The 26,862-nt window shown below is 53.5% G+C and overlaps 1 protein-coding gene across 2 annotated transcripts in view; it reads left to right on the forward strand.

The window, feature by feature from the left end:
• Positions 1-466: 466 nt before the first annotated feature.
• Positions 467-26,862, forward strand: part of Dock1 (dedicator of cytokinesis 1) — a 436,098-nt gene continuing 409,702 nt past the window's right edge. The window contains exon 1 of one of the 2 annotated variants that reach the window (XM_070011394.1): positions 467-644. In XM_070011394.1, the coding sequence (XP_069867495.1) occupies positions 599-644 (46 nt within the window). In that variant the 5' untranslated portion in view covers positions 467-598. The remainder of the gene's footprint in view (positions 645-26,862) is intronic. The other variant, XM_070011393.1, reaches the window with a different exon arrangement.

The following is a 26,862-nucleotide window of genomic DNA, read 5'->3' on the forward strand; positions in this document are numbered from 1 at the left end:
GGCGGGCACGCAGGGCTGGCCGGGGCAGCGTCCCGCTCGGGCTCCGGGGTTCCGGGGCCGCCGGGCCAGGCTGCGTCCCGCTCGGGCTTCGGGGTCCCGGGGCCCCCGGGGTCGTTGGGCCGGGCTGCGTCCCGCTCGGGCTCCGGGGTCTCGGGCCCCCGGGGTCGTTGGGCCGGGCTGCTTCCCGCCTGGGCTCCGGGGTCCCGAGGTCTCGTTGGGCCGGGCTGCGTCCCGCTCGGGCTCCGGGGTCTCGGGGTCCCCGGGGTCGTTGGGCCGGGCTGCGTCCCGCTCGGGCTCCGGGGTCTCGGGGTCCTCGGGGTCGTTGGGCCGGGCTGCGTCCCGCCCGGGCTCCGGGGTCCCGCGCGCGCCCCGGCCGCCGCCGCCGCCGCCGGCCCGGGCCCCCGCCCCCGCCGCCGCTCCCGGCCGTTCCCATCCGGCCCGCGACGCCCCGCCCGCCCCGTCCCACATGACGCCGCCTCCGCCGCAAACTTTTTCCTCCCATCCTGTCGCGGCTCGAAAGGAATGGAAAATGGCGGCCTAGGCGCGGACTTTCCGGCCCGACCTGCGGCGGCGGCTCTCGGCCCCGCGGCCGCGCACCATGACGCGCTGGGTGCCCACCAAGAGGGAGGAGAAGTACGGCGTGGGTGAGCAGCGCCCCGCGCCCCCTTCCCGGAGCCCCGGGGCCCCCCGGCTCCCCGCCGCCGCCGCCCGCACAACTTCCCGGGCCGCGGGCGCCGAGCCTGTTGCTGCCCGCGCGCGCGCGCAGTCCGCGGGATGCGGGGCCCGTGGCCGCTCGGACCCCGCCGTCCCGCGTGCGCCCCGGGGCCGCGGCCGGGCGGGCGGCGCGCGGGGCACCCGGGTGCGCGTCGGCTCACCCCCCGCTTCTCGGGTGAACTTTGGGGAGCCTCGGGGCCCCTGTCCCCGACGGGGTCCGGACCCCGCGGCCCGCGCGCCCGCCCGCCCGGGCTCCTGGTTGGCGGGAGCCCCGCCGCAAGTTTCCTGTTCCCATCCCGGCCCCGCGTCCCAGAAAGTGAGGCCGCCCTGCGCGGCCCGGACCCCGGCGCCCTCCTTCCCGGCCCGGCCCGGCCCGCCGAGGCCTGCGGGCTCCTCCCCGACCTGCCTCGTCCCATCCGCCCGGCCCGGTCGGCTCGCGACCCCCCGGCTTTGCAGCCCGCCCCAGGAACCCTCACCTTCCGTCCGCCTCGCCCCGGCCCCAGGTGCCGCTCCCCGGGCGCCGCCTCCCCTGCAGCCCGGCCGGGGCCTCGTGTCCGCCCTGCCGCAGGTCCGCCTCAAGTCCCGGCCTCGTGCCCAGCAGGCCCGGAGGGCCCGGGACCCCCGCCGCGTGGACTGCCAGCGGGTTCGGTGTTTAAGGCGGGGAGCAGGCCGAGGGCCGTCCTGCTCCGGGAGCACCGGGGCTGGGCTTCCCGCCGCTCTGGCTGAGCACACCGGGCACCGACATCCCCGGAGGGGCATGGCAGAGCCAAGTGCTGTGAGCAGGGAGTGTGTGTGTCCCCCGACCTCCCGCCTGAGTTCCCAGGTGTGCCTCTGAGAGGCAGGCTGGGGGGGGGGGGAGTTTCCAGCCCAGAGGCTCTGGGGTCGCAGTGCAGGAGGCAGGGGTGGAAGGCCTGGAGGCAAAGCTGCATCGTCCCCACGTGCCCAGCCCCGGAGGAGTGAGCAAGCCCAGCCCCAGAGGCCGGTGCAGGGGCGCCAGGAGACCCCCCCCCTCCATCCCGTCTGTGACTGTGGCCACTTCCGTGTTGCAGGGTTAGGGCAGGGAGGCTTGTCCATGCTTTAGTGAGCGCTGTGCGCCGCTGCTGCCAGGTCCTTGGAATGGAGGAGGGAGGGAGGGCTGCTCTTTGAGCCTCTACCCTGTGTGTGTGAGTGCACACACTTGGGTGTGTGTGTGTGTGCTGTTACCAGGTCTTGCGCTCAGGGCTCAGGAACAGTGCACTGCCCCTTTAGCTTTCCGCTCAAGGCTGGCCCCTGTCACTGGAGTCACATCCCGGCTTCTAGCTTTGTGGTGGTTACTCAAGGATCAGAACCCCCCAGATTTGCCTGCCCAGGTTGGATTTGAATGGAGATGCTCAGATCTCAGCCTCTCCTGAGTAGCTGGGATTACAGGTGTGAGTAGCTAGGGTTAAAGGTGTGAGCACCAGAGCCCTGCTTCCTCCCACATCTTCAAGGAAGCACTCATCCAGGTGGCCTTGATGATGTTGGCGGGCACCATGTTTGAAATGTGCCCTGTCCACGTGGTGAAGGCCAGAGGGAGCGTTGCCAATTATGGCAGGCATGGGCTCCCTGAAATTGCAAGTTGTGGTGAGAGGCTTCTCAAGGAGTGGCAGGTAGGTGGGTGGCTAGTCCTGGGCCAGTAATATGCCAATAATCTTGCCCGATGTCACTCATAGCTCTCTTCCAGAGAGCTTTACCAGCATTCCTTTTTAGGAATTTTAACCTCACACCTCTTGCTAATATTTTGGGATATTATGTTCAGAACTCAGTGTTGGAAAGTTCCCGGAGGAGAAAGGCGTAAGGGATGGTTTTACCAGGGAAGAATAGCAAGGTGTAACTGATTCTCCTGTGGAGTGGAGCAGGGGGTGGGTTTTATTTCCATTTACCTGATGGGGAGACGATAGCTGAGCTGAGTGAAAGTAAGAGTTTCAGGAGGCCCTTGAGAGACTAAATCCTCTATCTGAGAGGGTGGTGGGGAGGCTGGAGACTTCAGCAGGCGGAGTGGGAGGGTAGCTGACCGGTGGAGTCATCCCAGGCGGCTGTGCTGTGCTGTGCTGTGCTGTGCTGTGCTGTGCTGTGCTGTGAGTTTGTTCTGGGGGCAGGTGAGGGGTTCGGGTGTGGCTGTGAATGATGCAGGGAAGGGTGCAGTAGCTGACTGGCTATTTCCAATGAAGGGAAAATTACTGCAGATCCTTCTTCTCAACCTCAACAGTCTTTTGGGGAGCCTAACAACAGAGCAGTGTTTCTCTGGGCTCTGGTGGGTGGGCCATGCTTCCACTCGCCACTTGGCCCATGAATGGATCACGAGGGGAAAGGAAATGGTAAAACTCCTTCTCACTGGAAAACATGAATCATAGCTCATTGTTTGAGAGTACTTTGGAATCTGCTAGAAGCATTGTTTGTAAATTGAGACGCTTCAGTTATTTATTTATTTTATAAAAGGGTAAACAGCTGATTTGTGGACTGTTGTGTAGAGGTAGGAAGTGTGGGTTCTCTGCGGTTCTCTGCACTGGGCACCGCCGGTGACATTTGCCCCATGGCTCCTTCCCCTTCCTTGGTTTCGTGGGGGGGGGCATGTTTAGGGTTCTGGCTTATTTGCACTGGCGTGCACATGGCTTCACGGTCCCTGAAGGAGGGGCCATAGATTCTTTTCTGTCACCTCTCCCCCGCCCTCCTCCTCCCTCCCACCCCCGTGGCTGGGCAGGGTCACCTCCCGGGAATCAGGAAGAGGAGGTGCACCTGGATTCTGTTTTGAAGGCTGGATGAAGAGGTGAGGCTGTGTGCAAGGTAGAGGAAGGACCCCAGGATGCCCCCAGCCTAATCCCTGCACCCTGGGAATAGGATGTGCTAGTTATATGCAAAGGAGCTTTGTGGATGTGATTAGAGCTTGGGAAGGGGAAATGGTCCTGTATCCTTCCTGTGGGGAAGAGGGGTGCTGCAGAAAGGAAATCATATCCCAAACCTGGAGGATTCAGTGGGCAATTGTTGATTCTGAGATTAGAGGTTCACTTGTGAAGGGAGCTAAGGGCAGCCTGTGGCCAACAGCTAGCCAAGGAACAGGACCTCTGTTCTAGCTTGGAGACAGATTTCTCCCAGAACCGCCTGATCAGAGCCAGCACCTAGAATTAAGCCCCTGGGCATTGGGCCTCAGAAGTGGACATACTGCATCTGTGTGTGCTTAAGCTGTTGAGACTTGGGGCAGGGGGCCTGGTGCGGTAGCTGTGAGAACCAATGCACAGGGGCGTACAGGAGGTGAACCGTTCTGTGGCCAGGTTGGTGGAACACCGTGAGCCGTGTCTTGCCTTCTCGCCTTTAATGGGATGGGGCCTTGGCGCTTCACACATTTGATTCCTGACTCTTACGCCCTGTGCAGTGACCCCTGAGCAAATTGACTACCACTTTTTAGTCCTGTCCCCATCTGGTAGGGGAGCTGAGCCTGTTTACTGCAGACTTCAAGCATTCGTGGAGTCAAGGGGCGCAGACACGTGTTTGAGGCATGCCAGTCACTCCTTCACTTCTATTAATTTTTCATCAAACGAAGGGCAAAGATTGGAAATGAAGTGACAAGTGATTTTCTGTTTAGATTTCATCATTATGGTTTCTGGGGAAATCTTTTCCTTCAAAAGTTGATGTCTAGGCTGTCAGAAAAAGAAAAGTTGATTTCTTAAAAGTATTATGACCGCAGAAGTTTGTAAGTGAAGGTGTGCAAGAGAGACCTCCTTTGTTATCTGAGTCAGCCTTGCCATTCACTAGAGCTAGAGGGAAAAAGATTAGTACATAATATGTATCTATAAACCTGATTATATTTCAGAGACATTATGGAGAGCTAAAATTTATTGTTGTACCACTTTGCCTATCAGATCAGGTGTCTGGTCAGGATTGTCTTAGGGGTGTGAATAGTCCTTTTTTTTTTCTTTCTTTCTTTCTTTGTTTTGGTACTGGTACTGGGTTTGAACTCAGGGCCTCACACTCTTACTTGGCCTTTTATACTCAAGACTGGTGCTCTACCACTTAAGCCACGGCTCCACTTCTGGCTTTTTGCAAGTTAACTGGAGATAAGAGTCTCAGGGACTTTTCTGCCCAGGTTGGTTTTGAACCATGATCTTCAGATCTCAGCCTCTTGAGTGGCTGGGATTCAGGTGTGGACCACTGTAAGCCTCTTGTGTTCACTTGTCACCTCTGGGTGCGAGGGTGAAGCAGAAAGGAAGCAGCAGGTTGAGCCTGTCCCTGGGGGGGGATGGAGCTCACCCTCCCTCCTTTCCCTTCTTTTCTTTCATTAAGGTTTGCATATTCAGCGATTACAGTCATGGAGAATAGATCTAGTGTACTTGTTACCAGTTTTCCCCAAGTTTACACCTTGTACAGCTATAATCCATTCTCTGCAGCAGGACACAGACACTCATAGACAAGATGTAGAACTTTGTGCATCACGAAAGACCCTCAACCCCTGGCCTCAAGTCCTGGCCACCATCCATTTGTTCCCTGTCTCTGTATCAACTGGCGTCATACAGGGGCTGTGTGTGGTTTTGGGACCAGCTTTTTCTGGTTGACATATTTTCTGAGGATCTCTCAAGTTGTGTCTCTCACGTTGGTTCCTTTTCATTGCTGAGTAGTGTTCTTTATGTCTCTGCCACAGCTTGTTTGACTGTTCATCTGTTGGAGGCCATCTGGGTTTTGGGTATTACAAATAGAGCTGCTAAGAACACTCATGTACAGGTTTTTGCATGAACATACGTCTTTACTTTTTCGGGATAACTGCCCAGGAATAAAATTGCTGAGTCCTGTGTTAGTTGAATATTTAGCTTTTTAAGAAGCTGCCAGGCTTTTCCAGAGTGGCAGCACCAGATTGCATGGCCACCGGCGACTCTGTGTGTGTGTGTGTGTGTGTGTGTGTGTGTGTGTGTGTGTGTGTGTGTGTGTGTGTGTGTGTGTGTGTGCGCGTGCGTGCGTGCTTGCGTGTGTGTGTGTGTGTGTGTGTGTGTACATGCACGTGCTGACCAGTTCTGCCCTGTCCCTGCCATCTTTGCTATTATCCCTGTTGTCTGGGCTGTCCAGTCTGCTAGGTGTCTGCGGCCTCGGTGGGGTTTATGTGGACGAGGAGGCTGCATGCAGGTGCCTGCGTCAGTGGGGGTGGTGTGGGGCTTGGAGGGGCTGGGCCTGGCTGCTGTGGTGTGCAGTGAGGTGGGGCAGCTGGAGGATCCACAGCTCTTCTGATTTCTTGTCGACCATCACTTAGGGGAGGAAGCTGTGATTTGGTGAGCTTGGAGGGGTCAGAGTTTGGATTTTCTCTGTGGCCGGTCAACGTTTCATTCCTGTGACGTGGGTAAGCTTCCCTTTTCCAGTGCTTAGTTTTGCCACAAATTTGGCGGGATGGCAAGTTCACAGGAGCAAACGGCTGTGTCTGTTGAAGGCCCTGCGGAGTCCTGGAATGCAATGCAGTGGCACTGTTCGCACATCTGCTTTCTTCCCCTTCCCCCCTTTTTTTAGTGCCAGTCTTGGGGCCTGGCCATTGTCCCCCAGCGTTTTCACTGAACTCTTATGACTTGAGCCACAGCTTCACTTCTGCCTTTTCAAAGGTGGTTAATTGGAGATGAGAGTCTCAGGGATCGTCTGGCTTGTGCTGGCTTTGAAACTTGATCTTAAGATCTCCTCTTGCTGAGTAGCTAGGATTATACCTGAGCCATCCTGCCCTTGGCTACCAGTAGTCTTTCAGTTTTGTGGTGGGACAGGACACCCTGTGGGAGCTGTTATTCTGACATTGAAATTGCTGTGCACAGTGCATATATTAGCTTGCTGGTGTGGTTGTCACAAAGTACCCAGACACTGAGGACATTCGCCCCCACTAGGTTCCCTTCTTGGGTACTAGTTGCTGAGGGCATCACCCCCCCCCTCACCCCCCAGGTTCCCTTCTTGGTTACAGAACTGATGCTGGTCCTCCAGCACATGGATGTGGGCACATGTCCCCCTTGAAGTAACAGTGTGATCTGCATGGCGGAAGGCTTCATCTGGGTGGCCTGGGGAGCCGTGGGGCCTGTGGGAGGTGGCGGTGAGGCTGTCAGCCTAAGCCTTTCCTCTTGGACTTGGACATTTCTGTGTTCAGACCTGGAAATTCCTTGTGTAATCTAACGAAGTCCGGAGTGGGAACTTGAGCAGCCCTTCCGCGTGGCTGCTTGTGGGCCTGTGGAATGGCTCCTGCCTGCCTTCAGCTGCTCTGTGTGGCCTGGGCCATTTCCAATTTCTTAGCACGAGTAGGTGCATGCTGGTTTCAGGATCCCGGCTGGACCATGGTGGAAGGAGTGCGCTTCAGCTCCAGGCTCTCTGGATAGCCCCCCCTCCCCCCCGCCCTGGGGGCTCTGCATGTGGTCAGCCTGCCTCTAGCTGGGCTCATCTCCCCCAACCACACTGGCTGGGCAGCCTTGGGGCAGGATAGGGGCCTGGCTTGTGACAAACTAATGACCCTGGCTTCATGGAACAAACGTTTAGATATGAGTCATTCGTCCTCACACCTGCAGGTGTGAGGCTGGCTTTATCCACAGGCCGAGGGCTTCATCCCAGATGGGTGTCTGTCAGCTTGTTAAAATTTCATTTGGGTGCCTGGAGGGGAAGAAAGGCACTTTATCTTGGCATGGGCTGTGCCATCAAAGAGTCTGGTGTCATGGCCTGGAGAGTGCCCCGGACACCCTTCCTGCAGCCTTGAAACCCCTGCTCCCTTCAGCCCTGTGTTGCTCTGTGACCTGGGCCTGCAATTTATCTGAAGCCACCGGCTCTCCTTTGTAGAATTAGAGGCAGCACCAACCCTGGCGGCATTTCTGAGGATAAAGAGAGAGGACCCAGCACAAGCCCGGCCCCAGCCTGTGCAGAATGGAGGCTCATTTCTTTATGGGTTGTTTTCTAAGGAGGAGCCCAAGGCTTCTGCAGCCCCTCCCTATTGTGAAGAGAAAGTGGGAGGCCACAGCTCTGATGTCAGAGCCCAGCTACCTTGGTTGCTGAACCCCAGGGGACCCTGGAGGGACAAGGCAGGGCAGAGTTCCGGACTCCCCAGTGCATCTATCAGGGAAGGTGCTCCTTCATTTCTACTGTGATGCAGTTGTACTTCAGAGATCTTGACAGCCAAGATTCACCATTGGTTTCCTCTGGAGTGTGATACAAATTGATGTACTATCTTGAATGATTTAACTGAATTAAATACATTATGCAAACATTTCTATATCACTGTAGCAATTAGAGCTGTTAGCGGCTGTAACAAGCAGCCCCACTATGCTGTACTTCCTGTCATTGTATTTTGCTTTACATGGACCTTGAGAGTGGAGAGGGAAGGGGGTGCGGTGCAGAGGGCAGGGCTGGGCCCTGCCCGGGCTGGTGTGGCTCCTTCCATCCTTTGCCTAGAATAGCTTGTCCTCCCAGCTGGTGTGGAGGTGGTCCTGTTCCTTCTGCTCCAGGTCCTTTGCTCTGACCTTGGTCTCTGGCCAGGCCTACTGCAGGTATAATGGGAGCCAGAGAGTGTGGGCTTCCATGCCTTCCATACCAAGGCCTTCAGATACGTATTCCTCACCCAGCAGGAAGTGTGAGGGGAGGGGCTCTGTAGCATTATTGGTGTTGAGCACTGATGGTACAAAGTGGGTTCATGAGTCATGTCTACCAAAGGGCTGGGAAGAGAGGCTGGTGAGGACCAATGCCATCTTTTTCCTTCGTGTCTGCTTTGCTACTTGGGTCCTGAGGATTTCAAGATCTTCAAGGGTCTGGACCCGGACAAGCCCTTTAAATGTGGTTTTCATAGTGGCCTGGCAGCTCCTGATGTCACCACCAGAGTGAATACCACCCTGGTCCCTATTCCTTACACCAGAAGTGCACACACATCCTATACATACTGAACATTCTGGTCTGTATTCCTTACACTGGAAGTGTATGCACACCCTGTATGTACTAAGTGGCTGGTCTGTATTCCTTATGCCAGAAGTGTACATACATCCTTGTCCCTATTCCTTACACAAGAAGTGTACACACACCCTATACATACTGAACATTCTGGTCTGTATTCCTTACACTGGAAGTGTATGCACACTCTGTGTACTAAGCGGCTGGTCTATATTCCTTACACTGGAAGTGTATACACATTCTGGTCCCTGTTCCTTATACCAGAAGTGTGTACATATCCTATATGTACTAAGCACTCTCTGTGAGCACTCTGGTTCCCGGCTGTCCTCATGGGACTTTTATTCTGGCACAGTGTCCCTTACCGGACACCCCGTGAGCTCTAGCTGGCTCCATGTGGACTGGCCTGCGGGACCTTGCACCGCGTGCAGAAGTGGTCATGACCAGGATTGTACCGTTACATGAATTCTTACTGAGTTTTGAAGCTTTGGAGGAACTGGGCCTTGGGTATTGAAATATGGCTCCATTATGTTTTCATGGCCAAATCAATACAGTTTTTGTCTTCTTAGAGTCCAGAAACCGTCTCTGGCTCTGTCCCTGTCCTCCGTGGCCTCCTCCCTGGTCTCTTCCGGCTGGTCCTGGGTCATGACCTGCCGTTTCCTGCTGTTCCATCTTAGCTCAATGCGCCACATTCTGCTCGGCTTCCTGGCGTGTGGACCTGTCATGGTGGCCTTTGACCTCTCCCTCTTGTGCTGAGCCCAGGCGATGGGACAGCTGTGAGAGAGCTGAGGGCCAGTCAAGAATGGTCCCTGGTGCCCCAGACCTAGGAAAGGGGGAAGGGGGGATGGGAGTCTTCCCCCTCCAGGACTCCTGGAGCTGTCTGTCGCCTGAATCCCTTCAGGTAGATTATAGAGATGTGAGGGTCCATGGCCAGGGGAGGCAGGTTCTCCCAACTGGGCAGAGTTGTCAGAAGCTGGGGGCAGGCCGCCCTGGACCAGGAGAGACCCCGTTTCTCCCAGCCCCGACCATCTGTGCCCAGCTTGCACCAGCTGCAAAATGTATGAAGTGGTCTTAATGCAGAGAAGGGAATTCCTCCTGGTGACATCCGGGGTGCAGACCCCCTGGCCTTCCTCCCCCTGCTGCTCTCCCGCCTCCTGCTGTCTCAGTGCCAGGGGTGCGAGGCCTGAGGCCCCGGGTCCCACTGTGCATGTGTGGGGTGTAGATAACAGAACTCCCTGCCTCTCGGAGTTGCTGAGCCTTAAGCTAATTTCCACCCAGTGTGGACCCCTCCAGCGATCCCCTGAAGATGTCCCCGACATTGACCAGTGTTCCCTAGGGACAGAGTGCCCACCTCACTGGGGATCACTCCACTCGCAGGCTGCAGCCCGTCCGCGTGCAGCCGGCCCTCCTGCGGCAGAGGGCAGCCCGAGCAGCCGCCCTCGGTCCCTGCTCTGTTAGGTGGAGGCTTAGCATCTTCGCTCAGCAGCAGCACGAGGGAGGCCGGGCTGCAGGCTGAGCCCGTGGGGGAGGGCGGCGCCACACAGGGGTCGCCCCACACATTGCCAGCTCCAGAGAAACACCCAAACTCAGGTCGCACTACAGTTTCAGCCCACCTTTGTGGGTTGAAAGTAACATCTGAAATCAGACTATGACCAGTTGGGGAAGAAAAGCTGGACCTGACCATCTCGACCCTTGTGGGGTTCAGGGGGAGGACTTGGAGGGGAGAACTGAAAACCAAGGGACCTGGGGGCCCTGTGGCTCGGCTCCTTGACTGTCTAGTGGTTTGTGTAGCTGGCAGCCCCTCTCTCCTTCCCTTCCTCTTTCCCTCCCTTCTTCCCTCCTGTTCCCCTTCGCTCTCCTCTATCCTCCCCTTTTGCCTCTGTCCCAGTACTGAGAATTCAGGGTCTGGGCACTGCCCCTGAGCTTTCTTTGCTCAAGGCTGGTGCTGTGCTACTTGAGCCACAGTTCCACTTTTGGCTTTTTGCTGGTGAATTGGGGATCAGAGTCTCAAGGACTTTCCTGCCTGTCCTGGCTTTGAACCATGATTCTCAGATCTCAGCCTCTCGTGTCTCTAGGATTACAGATGTGAGCTACTAGTGCTGTTTTTCTGAGAGAGTTTCTGGGAGGTCAGCCCTGGGAGAGATCTGTGGTTACAACTCTTCCTGTGAGAAACCATTCTGGTTGCCTGGACACCCTCTTGAGCTCCAGACCTCAACCTCCCAAGGTTGATTTGTGGGAATAAAGGCACTTGTCAAGATCTTGCGTTATTTTCTAAAATAGTATCTTACTTTCTTTAACGTAACTGACTTTACCAGGGGCAAATAATGATTTAGCAGAAGGGAAATGTGATTATTTTTCTTCCAAATTGCTGCCCTTCTTCTATTAACTTTCCATGATTTATTCCAAATCCTTCTAACTTCATGTGTGTTTGGCCATCCATCTGTCAAAGGCAGGAATGTGTCTCGGGTCCCTGGATCTGCAGCAGGCCCACCTACCTCTTTGGACCATTCTTGGAGATGGGGAGACGGTGCTGCTTTGAGGACCAGCCTGATTAGAGCAGGGGGAGGCTGAAGTGGGGTAGGGGTCACCCAGGGAGCCCCCCGGGATGGAAGGGAAGAGCCTTGGCTGGTGACCCTGGCGATGTCCTGTTGATAGTTCCCTACCGAGGTTCTGTGGCCCCAGTCCATGTGACTTAGAGGGGCACAGAGCCCTCTGGTCTGGTAGGCCACAGTGCATTTGAAAATACATTTCTTGCTTTCTGAAGCTACTTTTCTGAACCACCCTTCAGCTCCTTTTCCTGGCCTCTGCTCTGCTCATCTCGCCTGGGTGGGGACATCCAGATGGTGAGAAGGTCCTCCCTGCAGACACAGTGGGTGTCTGCTCCAGTCCCCAAGTCTCTGGGGCTGAGCAGCATCCTCTTCTCCATTCCCAGACCTAGTGTGGTGCTGTGCTCCTTGTGCAGTGCGGATGAAGGGACGGATTTCATCGCAGCTGAGTGTCATAAGCAGCCTTGGGGGACCTGGAGTGTCCTGTGGGTGGGTGTGGCAGCCCGGGCTGGGCTGCTCCTTCCAGGACACCGCTGGGCTCAGCTGTGCAACCTGTGGAAGATGGTGTTGGCCTGGGAGCTTCCTTTGCCCTGACAGTAGATAGAGTTCCTCCACTAGGGCACTGTCTAATCGGCTCCTTGAGTTGCGGGCCTGGTGGGTGGGGCTTGGCGGTACTCCACGCCCTTGGTGGAACCCGAGTCCTCCAGATAGTCTGGGACCATCACTAGCGTTTTCTTGATCTTACTCTTCCTGGTAGAATTTTCTCCTAAGTCTTCTTCCCTCTTGGCATTGCTATCAGGACACATTTTAAGTCCTCCTTTGAGACTGGGGTTGTGAGTATGGTAGTCTCACCAAAAGAGGCAAAGCAGAACAAATGAAAACTCAGTATTTTATTCAGCTGCTGGTGTACCTGACTTCAGTGACTACTAGGAGGAAAATTGGGTCTGTGAAGGGAGATGGTGTCTAAGACCTGGCTGTTACTCATGGCAGCCATGGGACCCCGTGGCAGCCATGGGACCCCGTGGCAGCCATAGGAACCCCTTAGGGTTCTGAAGGGCTTCGAGACTCTCTGAGCAGCCCTCTGACAAAGGGTCCACCACCGGCCTTTCCTTTCCCAAATGCTCTGAAAAGCCAGTGACATCAAAGGAGGGAATAGATACCAAAATACTTTGTAATTGAAGAGGTGAAGGGAATCAGTAGAATGTTCTCTCCACAACTGGGATGGGCCCACTTTTTTTCTATAGAGGTTTAGATGATAAATACTTTTGACTTTAGGTACCAAGGGCAAAATTGAGGATGCTATGTAGGAGCTCATTCAGTCACTAAAATATTGGGCCAGCATGGGTGGCTCATGCCTATAATCTAGCTACTCAGGAGGCTGAGATCTAGAGGATCATGGTTTGAAAGTTTGAAGTCAGTCTGGGCAGAAAAATCTGCTAGACTATATCCCCAAAACCAAGAAAACAAAACAAAACAAAAAGGCGCACCGGCAACAAACAGCAGAAAGCAAGACTTGGAGGCATAGCTCAAATGGCAAAGCACCAGATGAGCAAGCAAGCAACCTGAGCTCAATTAATTAATTAAAACCAGGGTTGGGGTTGTGGCTCGACGGTGGGGTACTTACTTAGCATGTCCAAGGCCTTAGGTTTAGTCACTTGATTACCAGCACTGAAAAAAAAAACAAAAAACAAACAAAAGCCAAAAACCAAAAAAACCAAAACCCAAGAGTTAGAAACCAGAAACCAGTGTTAGATTATCAAAAAATTAACAAAAACGTTAAGCATATGACCCAGGGATTCCACTTTAAAGCAGTTAACTGCAGCTCAAAAATGTTCATAGCAGACAATTCACGATACTGAAAAGGTGGAAGCAGCCCAGCTCAGCCAACAGCTGAGGAATGCCTAAACACCATGTGACATGCTAATAGGATAGACCATTACTTAGCCAATAAAAGCACTGGTGCTCTGATTTGTGCTGCAACGTGGAAGATCTTGTGAACACGAACACGATGCTGAGGGGAAGGAGCGCATCACAGAGGCTGTGTGAATGAATGTGTGTGTGTGTGACATGGCCCCACGTGTGTGAACAGTACAGGATAGGCAGCTCCACAGGGACGGAGACAGCTGAGTGGCTGCCACTGGATGGGGTATGGCATGTGGAGAGGCCTCTTAAGGCTGGAGGCTCTCCTCTGTGTGTGTATGTGCAGCGCACGAGTGAGTGTGCAGGTATGCCAGTACTGGGGCTTCAATTCAGAGGCTCAGTTAAGGTAGAAACCCATTCTTACCTTATGAACAATGCCAATTAAGCCAACCTTTGGGTCATCTGGTTTACCAGCTGTGTTTAGTTGTCTTTGGTTTTGAGTCTTAGACTTTACATTTTAGAATAATGACTGTTATTTTTGCAGTAACATTCAGTGCTAGTTCTTTAAGCAAATAATACGAAAAGAGTAAGGATGTAAAAGAAAAGCTCCTAAGCTTTGTTATTCTCCAAGTAACGTTCGAGGCAAAAATAACCACTGTTGTAAGCATATTGCTGCCCACGAGCTGTGGACTGAATCTTTGCATTCTCCCACAATTCATGTATCCAAACCTGGTTGCCCAGGGTTTTGCTGGACTACTGCCCTCAGGGAAGCCCCACAGATGTTTCTTGCCTGTCTGTTCATCTCCCTTCTTCCCTGCCTCCCTCCCTCCTTCCCTTCCTCCCTTCCTCCTTTCCTTCTGTCCTTCCTTCCTCCCCCACCTTCTCTCTCTCTCTCTCTCTCTCTCTCTCTCTCTCTCTCTCTCTCTCTCTCTCTCTCTCTCTCTCGTGTGTGTGTGTGTGTGTGTGTGTGCGCATGCGTGTGTGTGTGCACGTGCGCCTGCCTGCCTGTGTATGCATGTGTTCTGATACTGGGGCTTAAACTCAAGTCCTCACAGTTCTCTGTGTGTGGTTTTTTTTTTTTTTTTTTTTTTTTTTTTTTTTTTGCTCAAGGCTAGTCTTCTGCCACTTGAGCCACTTCTCCACTTCTGGCTTTTTGGTGGTTAATTGTAGATAAGCATCTCAGGGACTTTCTCAGGACTTTCCTGTTCTGTCTGGCTTTGAACCAAGGTCCTCAGGTCTCACCTTCCTGAGTAGCTAGGATTACAGGTGTGAATATTGGCCACCTCGTATGTAGTCCAAACTGGGCTTGTAGGCTTCATCCTCCTGGTGCTGGGATTACAGGTTTGTGCCACCACACTTGGCTCACAGAGCTGACTTCTTTCTTCCACCATGTTGGGACGGTAAGAAGGTCCCATCTTTGAAGCAGAGCCTTACCAGACATCAAATTTGCCAGCCTTGGGAATGGTAGGGAATGAGTTGCCATTGCTAAGAGGGCACACTTAAAGCATTTTGGTTGAGCAGCCAGCGCTGAGGGGTAGAAGTTCAGTAGAAAAGCTGGAGGGGGTGATTAGGGGAGAGGACCCTGCAGCTGAAGGGAGCCACTCCAGGAGGTGGAGGTGGAGATGGAGGCCGAGGCGGTGCTCTGAGTGGTGACGCTGAGCTTTTGGTGGGGTGGGGTGGGGTGGGGTGGGTGGAGAGGGTTTCTCTGGAGATCCCTGTCCAGGACGAGGAGTGGGGGGAAAGGCTCAAGAATAACCGGGCAGAAGTTTGGTTCTTTTGGATCTCTGCCTCTTGCATACATTTTCTCTGGATGAATAAAAAGTCAAAACAAAGCAAACTTTTCCAAATTCAGAAACATTTTGCCTTTTTCATTGCCTGGAGTTCCCTGTGGGGACCAGCCGTGGGCCAGAGCTCTGGAACATTTGTCTGCACGGTGTCCCTCTTTGATCTCTGTGGTTTCCAGGCCGGCACTTAAAGGTGGGATTAGCGAGCCTGCACAGTGAAGGATCCGAGTCCCTGAAGCGAAGGATGGAGCGTGTTTCTTAAGGACAGAGTGTGAATAATCGCAGCGCTGAGCATCTGTGTCTCGTGGACGGACCTGCCTCTGCGCATTGCCTGCCTGCAGATGTGCAGAGCTGTGCAGAGACTGGGTCGTGAGTCAGCCCTGGCCTTCCTGCCTCCAGCACTGACATCACCGTGACTCAGGCTGGGCCCCAAGAAATGCCAGGGTGGTGTCCACTCTCACTTCCCACTGTCACACATCGCTTGGAGACAGCTGCCTTTTGAGGTAGTAGGCTGTAGTAGTTTTTTTTTGTAGTACTGAGGTTTGATCTCCTGTCCTCTTTATTGCTGGGCCGGCACCCTACCTCTTGAACCACAGCTGGTCCTTTTAGTCTTTAGTTACTTTCACCAACTATGTCTTGTATATGTCTGAGCTGGCCTGGACTGGGCTCTTCCTACTTATGCCTCCTGTGTAGCAGGGACTACAGTCATGAGCCACTACACTCTTAATTTTTTTTGGGTGAGGGGATAGAGTCTCACTAACATTTTGCAGCTCTTGTCTGCCAAGTAATTAGGATTATAGGCATGCACCACTACACCTAACCCTAAAATACTTTTATTTGCGTGCATGTATGTGTATGTGTATATACACATACCATACCATACACAGACACACTCAGAACACACACATTCCCAGAATGCATCCTCCTCCCTCTTTGTTTTTGCTTTCTGTATTTATGTTATCTATAACCAGCTCAGGTCTGAAACTATTGAATAGAAAATTCCAGAAAGGAATAATTGCTAAGTTTTAAATAATTTATTATATTATATTGCTGTAATTGTTCCATTACTGTTTGTTGTTGTTGTGACTCTTACTGAGCCTAATTTATAAGTTACCTGATATCATAGGTGTGTATAATTGCCCAGTTTTTATTATTGCTGTTACTCGCTTACTGTGTCTAATTTATAATTGCATTTATAAATATGTAGGAGAAACACAGGACTGCTGTTTAATGCAGTCCTAGGGACATCATGGAGCATGTATGCTGGGGGGAGGGAGAGAGAGAGAGAGAGAGAGAGAGAGAGAGAGAGAGAGAGAGAGAGAAAAGAGAGAGAGAGAGAGAGAAGAGAAAAAGGGAAGAGGGAGGGAGAAGGAGGGAGAAGGAAGGAGAGGGAGGGAGGGAGGTAGAGTGTGTGTGTGTGTGTGTGTGTGTGTGTGCGTGCGTGCATGTGTGCTTGTGTGCTGGTGTACATGAGGGTGGGTGTCTCTACAGGAATGAACCTCTGATGGAATGGCTTCATTCTTCGGAGATGTGTTGGTAACAGCTGTCAAGCTCTGAGCTTTGACCTTTCCCTGGAGGCTCAGAGGCCAGGCAGTGTGGAGAGTGAACTCTTTATGACATTTATTGGTTTTGTGCCAGTAACTTGAACTCCGAACCTCACATTCTTGCTGAGGCCTGGCATTCTATCACTTGAGCCATGCCTCTGCTTCTTGCTTTTTGCTGGTTCATTGGAGATAAGAGTTTCATGAATTTGTCTACCTGGGCTGGCTTTGAACTTCAATCTTCACCTTGATCTCAGCCTCCTGAGTAGCTGGGGTGGCAGGGGCTAGCCCCCAGTGCGTGGTTCCAGATGACTCCCGAGGAAGAGGGAAGGTTTTCTTAGGCCTGGGGTGGTGCCATGACTCCTCTGAGCAGAAAGTGAAGGAGAGTCAGGAAGGACGGAGGCTGCCTTAGTGGAGGATCGTGGGCTCCTTTGGGGAGGCTGCCTGCCTGCCTGGGCCTCCAGATGAAATGCTGTGGGTTCCAGAGGGGCGCAGAGGCCCTGCCACTGCTGATGGGGCTGACAGTGGCCGTCTCGGGTGCTCAGGGGTCTGGGGAGCTGCCTCGTGGTGGCCAGGATGAGAAGCAGGTGTCTCCTTTGTGTGTGCTGGGTGGGGCCACATGGTGCCCGCTCCCCACAGAGTGGGTGTCAGAGGTCTGCTGCTAGCCTGCACCTGCTAACCCCCTGGGGCATTGCCACAGGATCCTTGGCACCAGGGAAGCAGAAAATCGTCCCCATGACAGACCTACCTATCTTTTCTATCTTCCGTTAAAACAACAACAACAATGACAACAACCCAATGTAATAATACTGGAACTCTCTTAAGTAGAATCAAGAGATTTCCATCCAAATTACTTGCTGTTTGTTCTCAGTCTGAATTGAGATTTCCAGGAAAAGTAGATAAAAGAGAAAGCCATTAAACTTTAAAAAACATTTTTTCCACCAACATTTGCATACATTTGCATATCAATTTGAGGGAAAGCACATTTACTTGTGCCTGCTTGGCTGTGTCCATTGATAAACAGCCTGTGTTCCGGGGACTGTGGGGATCAAGGGTTAAATTGTGGCTACTTTCCCCGCCCCCCAACAACCAGGTGGTAGAAATCTGAAGTTACAGTGTCCCTAACAGAAAGTGACCTGACTTGACACTAGCTAGGGTCAGTGTCATGAGCAGAGATGACGCCGGTTGCACTAGGGACCCGTGACTTTCCTCCAGTGTCACAGTCCTCCCATGGAGGGGTCAAGATACCCAAGAAGGCAGCCCAGAACGTTCTACAGAAAGTGGGGTCCCCTGCCCATGCTGAGCAGGGCTGAGGAGGGTGCCTGGGCTCCTGGGCTCCTGGGCAAGGAACGTGTTCCTTAGGCACTGGAGGAGCGCGGCCTGCTGTCCTCGGATGAGACTGGGATCGGGGCTCAGGCCTCAGTCGCCACACGTTGTCAGGGGTCTCACATCATCAAAGCAGGACTTTCAGGTTCCCTGCCCCACGATTGTCCCCCATGGGGGACTGCGGAGGGACCTGAAGTGTGAGGGTGTGTGTGTGTGTGTGTGTGTGTGTGTGTGTGTGGTGTGTGTGTGTGTGTGTGCGCGTGTGTGTGTGTGTGTGTGACTGCGGTGGTGTGTGTGTGACTGCGGAGGGACCTGAAGTGCGAGGGTGTGTGTGTGCGTGTGTGCGTGCGTGTGTGTGTGTGTGTATGCGTGCACACACATATGCCTGTGCTTGGGCAGGTTTGAACTCAGGGCCTAGGTGCTGTCCTTGAGGTTTTTCATTCAAGGCTGGTGCTCTACCGCTGAAGCCACACCTCCACCTCTACCAGAAGGTGGTAAACTGCAGATAAGAGTTTCATAGACTTTCTTTTCCTCCCTGGCTTTGAACCGTGATCCTCACATCTCAGCCTCCTGAGTAGTGAGCATTACAGGCGTGAGCCACTGCCACCTGATGCCGGAAATAATTAAGCACCCTCCCTTCAAGGGTCAGGCACTCAGATCCTTCTGGAAGGCCTCATTACTTAGAAGCAGGGATGGTCTATTCCTTTCTCTCAAGAGAATGTGGGTCCTTCCTTCCTTCATGCATTCATCAGTTGACTCTGTGTCAGAGCTGCTCTGTGTGACACCCTTAGTGGGGTCAAGGCCGGCTTACTACCAGCCTCATGCCTGCCATCTAGCAAGGCCGTGCCCCACGATGGGTTGTAGTCAGAGCCAGTGATTTGAGACGCACCAAGGGCGGAAGCCAAGCTCCTTAGTGCTAAGCAGCTGTGGCGTAAGTCTATGTGAGAGGAAGGAACCCCGGACCACCCCGGGGGAGGAGGGCAGAGGGCCTGTTTCCCCGGGGTGCTATACCAGCCTGCCCTGGGTTTCAGTGTGGTTGGTGACCCAGAGCTAGGACCAGGGCTGGTGGCAGCTCTGTCCCCAGGGCCTCATGAGTCTGGACTTGTAACTTTGCCCAGCATCCTGAAGACTCCAGGTCCCTAGCCCACTTCCTTCCTTCTAGCTCCAGGCATTGCGTTGTGCAGTTGTGGCCTGCATACAGTGGCTACAGAAAGGGCTTGAAATGTTGAATCCTAGTACACACACACACACACAAACACACACACACACACACACACACACATCCTGGGCTGGGCTTGAAATGTTGAGTCCTAGTACACACACACACACACACACACACACACACACACACGTGTGTCCTGGGCACTGCAGGAGGCTGGGCTTGAAATGTTGAGTCCTAGTACACACACACACACACACACACACACACACACACACACACACACACACACACACACACACACACACACACACACACACACACACACACACACACACACACACACACACACACACACGTATGTGTCCTGGGCACTGCAGGAGATCCCTGTAGCCCAGGACTCAGGACTCAGGCAGCTGACTCGTGCAGGGTGGTGTGTGGCCTCCGGAGAGCCATGCTCTAGAGGTTGCTGTGGACCGCTCTCCGTCAGCAAGGTTTCTAGGAAAGCAGAACGACCTTCTCACTCTGGCCTGGTGGTGTGCGAGGTTGGTAGGAGGACGCGGGAGGCGGGGCCAGGCTGGGGCTGGTCAGCCTGGAGCAGCGGGCAGTGCTGCTCTCCTGGTGCCAAAGGAGGCCAGGCCCCATGGTACCTGCTCAAGGAGCCCTGGGAGGCTCTGCGGGCCGGTAAGGGGGCCCTGGAGGGGCTCCGACCCTGCTGGTATGACTCGGAGTCAGACGTCATCTCGGACCCCCTCCGTTACTCTGTGGATGTGTGTGGGTCGCTGCTTCTGCCCGCCCAGTGTGGCTGGGTGACCCAGCTGGCGCACCTCCCACAGCTGGCATGGATTCTGTGGGACGTGAAGATTTGCTGCTCTTGCACATACGTTGAGGTGACAGCCCTCAGCTTGCGGGAGACAGAGGCTGCTGGTAAACATGGTTCATGTGGGGTGTTGTTGCTGAAGTACAAGCCGCCAGCACCTGGGTGTCTCGGGCAACACCTTACTTGATAGCGAAGACTCTCCTGTAGGTTGATGTGCCCTGCCCATCCTTATGGGTGCCACTGTGTCCAGCCACACTGTGTCCTTGGGGCGGGGGAACTTCCTGCCTGCTTCACTCTTGTGCCTTCTCAGTTGGATGCATGGCATTTGCTCATGGCTTCCTGTCCTAGGTACCAGTCTTGGTGGAGGATGAAGAGGTGGAGGAGACACAGCTGTGTGTTTGGGGGTGCTCTGCACTGGCATGTGGTAGCAGAAGGACAGAGATGCAGGACAAGTGAATTGTATCTGACTCAGTGATGGGTGGCTTGAGATAACCAGCAACCAGCCTGACTGGGCTTCATTTGGACCTGACCAGTGTGAATTCTCCAGGATACTTCTCATTTGTGAATCTGAAGTTACTTTCGTGTGTGTGTGTGTGTGTGTGTGTGTGTGTGTGTGTGTGTGTGTGTGTGTGTGTGTGTGTGTGTGTGTGTGTGTGTGTGTGTGTGTGTGTGTGTGTGTGCCTGCCCCTGTGTGCCTGTGTGCTTGCCAGGACTTGGGCACTGTCCCTTAACTTTTGTCTTCAAGGCTGGTGCTATTCTGCTTTTACCACAGCCCCACTTCAAGCTTCCTGCTGGATCATTGGAGCTAAGAGTCTCACGGACTTCCCCGCCCTGGCTGACTTGGGACTGTAGGACTGTAGGCCTCTGATGTCAGCCTCCCCAGTAGCTAGGATTATAGGTGTGAGCCCCTGCCACCTACCTTTATTCACTCTTAAAAGTCATGGCGTTCATTCTAGATGCTTTTAAGTCTTTAAGAGAGGATTTGGATTTTTATTACCCAAACAAGACATAGCAGCCTGCCACAGCCGTGCCCTCCCAGCTTTTGGAGAAAAGCATCAGTGAAGTGCCCTGCCAGTGTACCCGGGACCCCGCAGATCCCAGTGGTCACCGAGTCTTAGAGAGTGGCGCCCGTGGTACCGCATGGGTCTGCTGCAGATTCTCATCTCCCCAGAGAAGCTCGCATCTTCTGTCTTGCCTTTACATTGTCTGAACTCAGGGGTATTTAGGATCCAAGCCTGAGAAATTCTGAAGGTGTATTTCAGCTTTATCCTGAAAAATCACCGCCGCTCGAGGTGGAGCGGTGCAGGGAGCAGCCCTGAGCACCACGGTTAAGTCCACAAGAGCAGGGTTTTGATTTCCTTCCTCTATTTAAAAAGATGGATGCCCACTTATCTATTTTCCCACCTGCTGAGAGTCCAGCTGCATTCAGGGCTCAGTGACTGCCGGCCATGGCTTGTTCGGAACTTACGATTTCTCATTTTTTTATTTTTGTCTTATCTTCTTTCTGAAGCCCATAGACTCCCAGGCTGACAAAAAGGATTATGAGAAATCTAAAACTTCTTTTGAAATGGGGACAGTTGTGTCCCAGTCACAGAAAGAGCCTCATTTTGGATGTGGCTGATTTTCATCTGGAACTTTCTGTGAAGAAGGCCTGGAGGTTTGAAGTGCTTGTAAATATGAATGAGTTTTCTGGTTTATGTGGGAGGCCTGAGTTTTATGGGGGAAGTGCTCTCTAGTGCTGGGCCTTGGAGGTGGGGGGAGGGCAGGAGGTTGGAGATAATTGCTTTACTCCTGCTCTGGACTAGTGGTCCCAAGGTGGGGATCTGGGTGCGAGGATTGGATGGCCAGCAGGATCCACATGCCTGGTTTTGAACTCAGGGCCTGGGAGCTGTCCCTGAGCTTGTTTTGCTCATGGCTGGCTCACTACCACTTACGCCACACCTCCACTTCCACATTTTGGTGGTTAATTAGAGATAAGAGTCTCAAGGATTCTCCTGCCTGGACTAGCTTGGAGCCGCTCTCTTCAGATCTCAGCCCCCTTAGTAGTTAGGACTACAGGCATGAGCCACAGCACTGGGCTTCTTGCTTTTGAAGTCTTTCAAGCTGTCAGGGAAAGGTGTGTTCCTCTCTCCCTTTTTTGCCTATCTGCTCACTGTCTCTGGGACACTTACCCTCAGTCTGGTTCCTTGGCCTTGCTGTCTGCTGGCCCGCTGCTGGGCACTGTGTTCTCCATGAGGAGAAAGAGGGCATGGCCCAGCCGTGACCCAGTGTTTGTATACCCGGCATCTAGTTTTGTCCTTGGCCCAAGGCTCAGCCGAATGAAACTGAAGTGTGAAAGTTCTGGAAGCTTCCTGAAGCTCTGTGAGAGCAGTTTTACACAACTGAGGCTATCTCCACCTCAGCTACTGCCTGCACACACACAGGTGTCCGGCCTTGCCCGGCCTGGCTGTGTCCTGTGAGTACTGGTGGATGCTGAAATGTAAACTCTGTACTAGTTTTGCACGTCATGCATTGCTCTTTCTAACTGCATCCCTGGCTATTGACAAGCCTACAAACCACTCTAGCTTGCAGCGGCAGGAAGGCGGGACGGGGGGGTGGGGACTGGGCGTCTGCCCGCGGCTCACCCACGGTACACTAGGCTTGCCCCACGGGCCACCCTGGGGAAAGAATGAAAGTCATTAACATAAACCTGAAGAGAAACGATCGACTCTATGGGGAGAAGTTGGATTCTTCTTCGCTGTGTTAGGGCAGCAGCCCTGGTTCCTGGTCCCAGCAGGCAGGGTTCAGTCACCTGTCCTGGAAGGACTGTGGAGGATGGTGTGGTGGGGCAGAAAGCGGGGGCTGACCTCAGTGGGGCAGCCCTGGGAAGGACAGGGCTGATGGTCTAAAACCAATGGGGAGGGTTAGGTTTCCATGGCAGCATCCCGGGGCCTGGTCTGCTTGGTCATAACCTTGGGTCTTGACCTCAGGGTCTCCCACGCAGGCTGTGGCGGTCTGCGAAGGCCGCGGTCTGGAGATACTTTCTGTCTTTGACTGTGGATGCTCATCAGTCAGGCCTGGGATGCCTGGCTTCTGAGGTCAGAGAGGATCCTGCAGGAGGACTCAGCAGGAAGGAGACAGCGTCCTTCTGCTTTCTGTGGACTTTACTGTGTACCTCGGATGTTCTTCCACTTGAGCCACACCTCTTCTTCTTCTTTTTTTTTTTTTTTAGGTTGGTCATGGGGCTAGAACTCAAGGCCTGAGTGATGTCCCTGAGCTTTTTTGTGCAAGGCTAGCACTCTACCACTTTGAGCCACAGCGCCACTTCAAGTTTTCAGTGATTAATTGAAGATAAGAGTCTCATGGACTTTTCTGTCTTGGCTGGTTTTGAACCATAATCCTCAGGCCTCAGCCTCCTGAGTAGTTAGAATCCTAGGCGTGAGCCACCTGTACCCAGCTTCTTCTGGCTTTTTGTTGGCTAATTGGAGGTGAGTCTCTTGGCCAACTTCATGATTCTCAGTTCTCAGCCTCCTGAATTGCTAGGATTATAGGAATGGGCATTCAGCTGCCTTTGTTATTTTCTTTTTTTTAGTAAGGTGTGTTTATGCCTTGGACTGGCCTGGACTAGAGATTTCCTGTTTATACTTCTCAAGTAGCTGCGATGATAAACACACGCCACCATGCCCAGCTTTTATCAGTTGAGATGAGGGTCCCTTGAACTGTGTGCTGGCCTTGAGCTGTGGTCCTCCTGAACGCCACGTCCCCAGTGGCTAGGATTGTAGGTGCAAGCTCTTGCTTCTGGCTTTAATCTGACCCTTTCTTTGCATTCTCAGTAACAAGAAGTGCACTCTGAGTTAAGCATGCTGACATGAACTTTGGGTACTTGGGGTTACTCTCAGCAAGTTGCCTTGCTTTATAATTTTGGTTTAATTTCATGGGAATGAATTGAGAATAAATTTTGAATTTTGAATAAAACAATCGCAGGGTGAAGAAAGATGTGTAATAACTCTGCTTACTCTTTCAAACCAGGGTTGTTTCCCAATTTAGAGGACAAGTAAAACCTGGGATACCTCATAGTCAACATTAATTTTGCAAGTGCCCCATTCATAAACTCTTCAGTGCAAATTAATCAAGAATGCCTCCTTCTAGAGTTGGCCAGAGTGTAATTAGTGTATCAGAATTTGGCACGTGTTGACCAGCAAGCACAATCGGCTTTCTTCCCAGAGAAATCAAAAGTGTCAGTGGAATTACAGCAACTGATGTGCTGCTCTATAGTTTCACCCAGATCATTGTTTTGAGGGTGACTTCTTGTAATCAGGAATCTATATACCAGGAAGCCAGCAGATGGGCAAATGGCCAGTGCAATGGTCAGCACTCAGTTTGTGGTCTTTGTCATGGTGTTCAGGGTTCCTCTAGCCCAGGGTCACTGTTAGGACATTTTTATGAAACCTGCCGAACCCTGTGCTCTTACTGTGCTCTTACCAGAGGGCGTTTCTGTCCCTTCTCTTCCACAAACTCCCTGGTGTGCAGAGGGAATGGCAGAGAGGTGGTTTGTGTTTGAATATGAGCTGAAGGCACTGTCCCACTGTGTCTTGTGTTGCTGTAACAGAATGCCACAGTCTGGGTACCTTTTAGAGCAAAGATACTTATTGCTCTTCATTCCGGAGGTTGGGAAATTGAAGATCCAGGAGCAGTGTATGCCGTCTGCTGTGGCAGAGGACATCAGTAGAGGGAGGGCGGCAGGGGGTGTGCTGAGGTCTGTGACTCAGGCTGCTGCTGCCCCTCCCCCATGACCTTCTCTACCCTGGTGGCTGCCATCAGTGGAGAAGTCTGAACACATAAACTTTCCAGTGGGGAGCCCACTGGAAAAATAACACACATACTCCCTAAAGAAAGCCCTAAAAGACACATAAAAAGAGGCTTCGTGTGAGGATCGATTGCAGACACCTAAGTCCTGATGAAATGTCTCACTTCATGGTGCTCGTGTTGACTCTGATCTTTTCAAACGCAAAAATAAAAGAACATCAGTGAAGTAACCCAGCCATAGCAACAAAAACCTCACAGACGGCTTTTGTGGATTTACTGCACTGAGTGATAGACAATGGCCTTTTCCGGGAAGGGAAGGCCTCTCCTACATCCACTGGGGCTGCTAGGATGCCCAGCTCAGAACTGTGGGTAGTTGTTGAAGTTGTTGAAGTTGTTGAAGTCTTCCTTTTTAAATTGTCACGTATTACATGGTACATGGCAAGGGGTTTCATACATGCATAGAACATCCTCGATTATGTTCTCCCTGTCGATTGCTCTTTCTCATCCCTCCTCTGTCCCTCTTTTGTGTTGCCTTGGGGCCTGCCCCTCTTTCCTTTTGGGTTGGTTTTGTATTCCACAGAGGCAAGGCAGTATGGTGCTGGTCTGTGGGGCTGGCTTCTGATCACCTTGTAGGGTCCTGTCCACTCTGCTGTACTGAGGGTGCCGTTTCCAGCATGTGAACCCGGGGGACACATCGGAGCACAGCAGGAGGTCATGTCCCCAGAATCAGAGATGCTCTTAGCCTCTTCGGGATACACAAGTCAGGCTTCTAGCCAGAGGCATGTCTGAACTCCTGAGGCCCTGTGAGCTCCATTTCCCCTCCTCTCTCAGAGAAGCCCATCTCCCTCCTGTGTCCCTGAGCTGGGCCCAGGTGAGCTCCTGGCGTCCTCTGTGCCTTGGTCAGAGTGCCGTGGCTGGGTGTGAAGGTGGCGCTGGAACCGGTGTTTGCCCAGCCAGCCAGGCACTCAGAACCCCGCCCCGGGCCCAGGCTGCCTGCCACCCAGGACCTTGCTCCTTCCTGCAGCCAAGCATTTGCCTGGGCCGCGAGTTCTCTGGCTCCTTTCCAGATCTTGCTAGGGAGGTGGGCTCAACTTCCGCTCCCTGCCTGGCACTCAGGCCCCTCTGCCTGTATGCATGGATCCACTGAGGTGGATCCGAAGGCATTTCCTGTGCGAGCTCTGTGAGATGCTCGCTGCGAACCTGGGGTACACACCCCACTGTCCCACTCCCGGGACAGTGCCCAAGCCTTGCGCTGAGTGCCTGTGTGGATCACAGGAAGGCACCCACTGGGACGGGCTTGCTGCGTGCCCAGCGCCGTCGGAGCTGGGGTCCAGCTCTGCCTGCCCGCCAGCTGTACTTGGCAGTCCTGGGAGGCAGGTGGGTGAGGGGCGCCCCTTTCATGGGTTCCTACCCTTCGACCCAGCCTTCGGGGCATCTGTGTCTCCGCTGCAGGGTGGAGGAGGGCGGGCTGAGCTGGAGACCTGAGCGGGCCATGAGAGCGTGGTGTGTGGGATGTCCTTTCTGTGCCGTAACCATAAATCCACCTCAGGCAGGAACGCGCAGGAGTTTGACGGATGCTGGAAGGATCTTGAGGGGAAACTATTACTAGGAAATATTTCACCTAAAAAGGGCTTTGTGACAAGGTTTGCTTGTGACAGTTCTTGTGTGATGGTGGATGGTATTTTGTGTGCCTTTTGTTTTGACATCTCCCTGGCTGGTTTTATGGGAGCTGTTCCGGAAGCACCCAGAGGGGGACCGGCCCCTGTGGGTCTGTAGCAGGTGCTGGGGTCCGGGTGGCCACCCTGTGGTGCTTGGGGACAGCCAGGGAGGGGTGGAAGACTCAGACTCCAGCGTTCTGCTCCTTCTGGACCGGGAATAGCTCTCCATCGTCTCCGGCCTCGGTGTTCTGTCTTTGAATGTGGGGACCGTGGTGTCCTACCCGGGGACCTTGTGTGGAAATGCACTTTGACAAACGGAGCTAGGCGCCCCGAGAAACTGCCATTGATGACTGTCCCAAAGCAAGGGATTTCCTGGCCAGCCCGTCTCTGGAGACCCGCTTTCTAACTGGTGTTTGTTCTGTTGGTTGTGGGGCGCCCGTTAGAGGTAGTGTGCTCCTTTGACTTACTCCTCATGGTCTGCGCTGCCCTAGCCTGTGATCCTGATGCTACATCATGGATCTGGGGCTGAATTGGCCTAGAAGTTGGAGCTCTGCTCTTTGCCCCCATGGAGTGAGCTTAGCGGAAATGACTGGAAGTGTGAGCTCCTGCCCTGCTTCTGTTCATGTTCCATCTCCAGGGTGTTCTGGGTGAGGCAGAGGGGAAGGGCCACAGAAGGAAGGGGGCCTCAGAGGAGAGGTGGGCGCAGAGGGGAAGTGGGCACAGAGGGGCTGCTGAAGCCCCTGCCTTGGGGGCAGAGGCAGCTGCTCCCGGGTGTGGCCCTG

The sequence above is a fragment of the Dipodomys merriami genome, unplaced genomic scaffold (assembly GCF_024711535.1).
Source record: "Dipodomys merriami isolate MVZ:Mamm:240054 unplaced genomic scaffold, mDipMer1.0.p SCAF_82, whole genome shotgun sequence".
NCBI lineage: Eukaryota > Metazoa > Chordata > Mammalia > Rodentia > Heteromyidae > Dipodomys > Dipodomys merriami.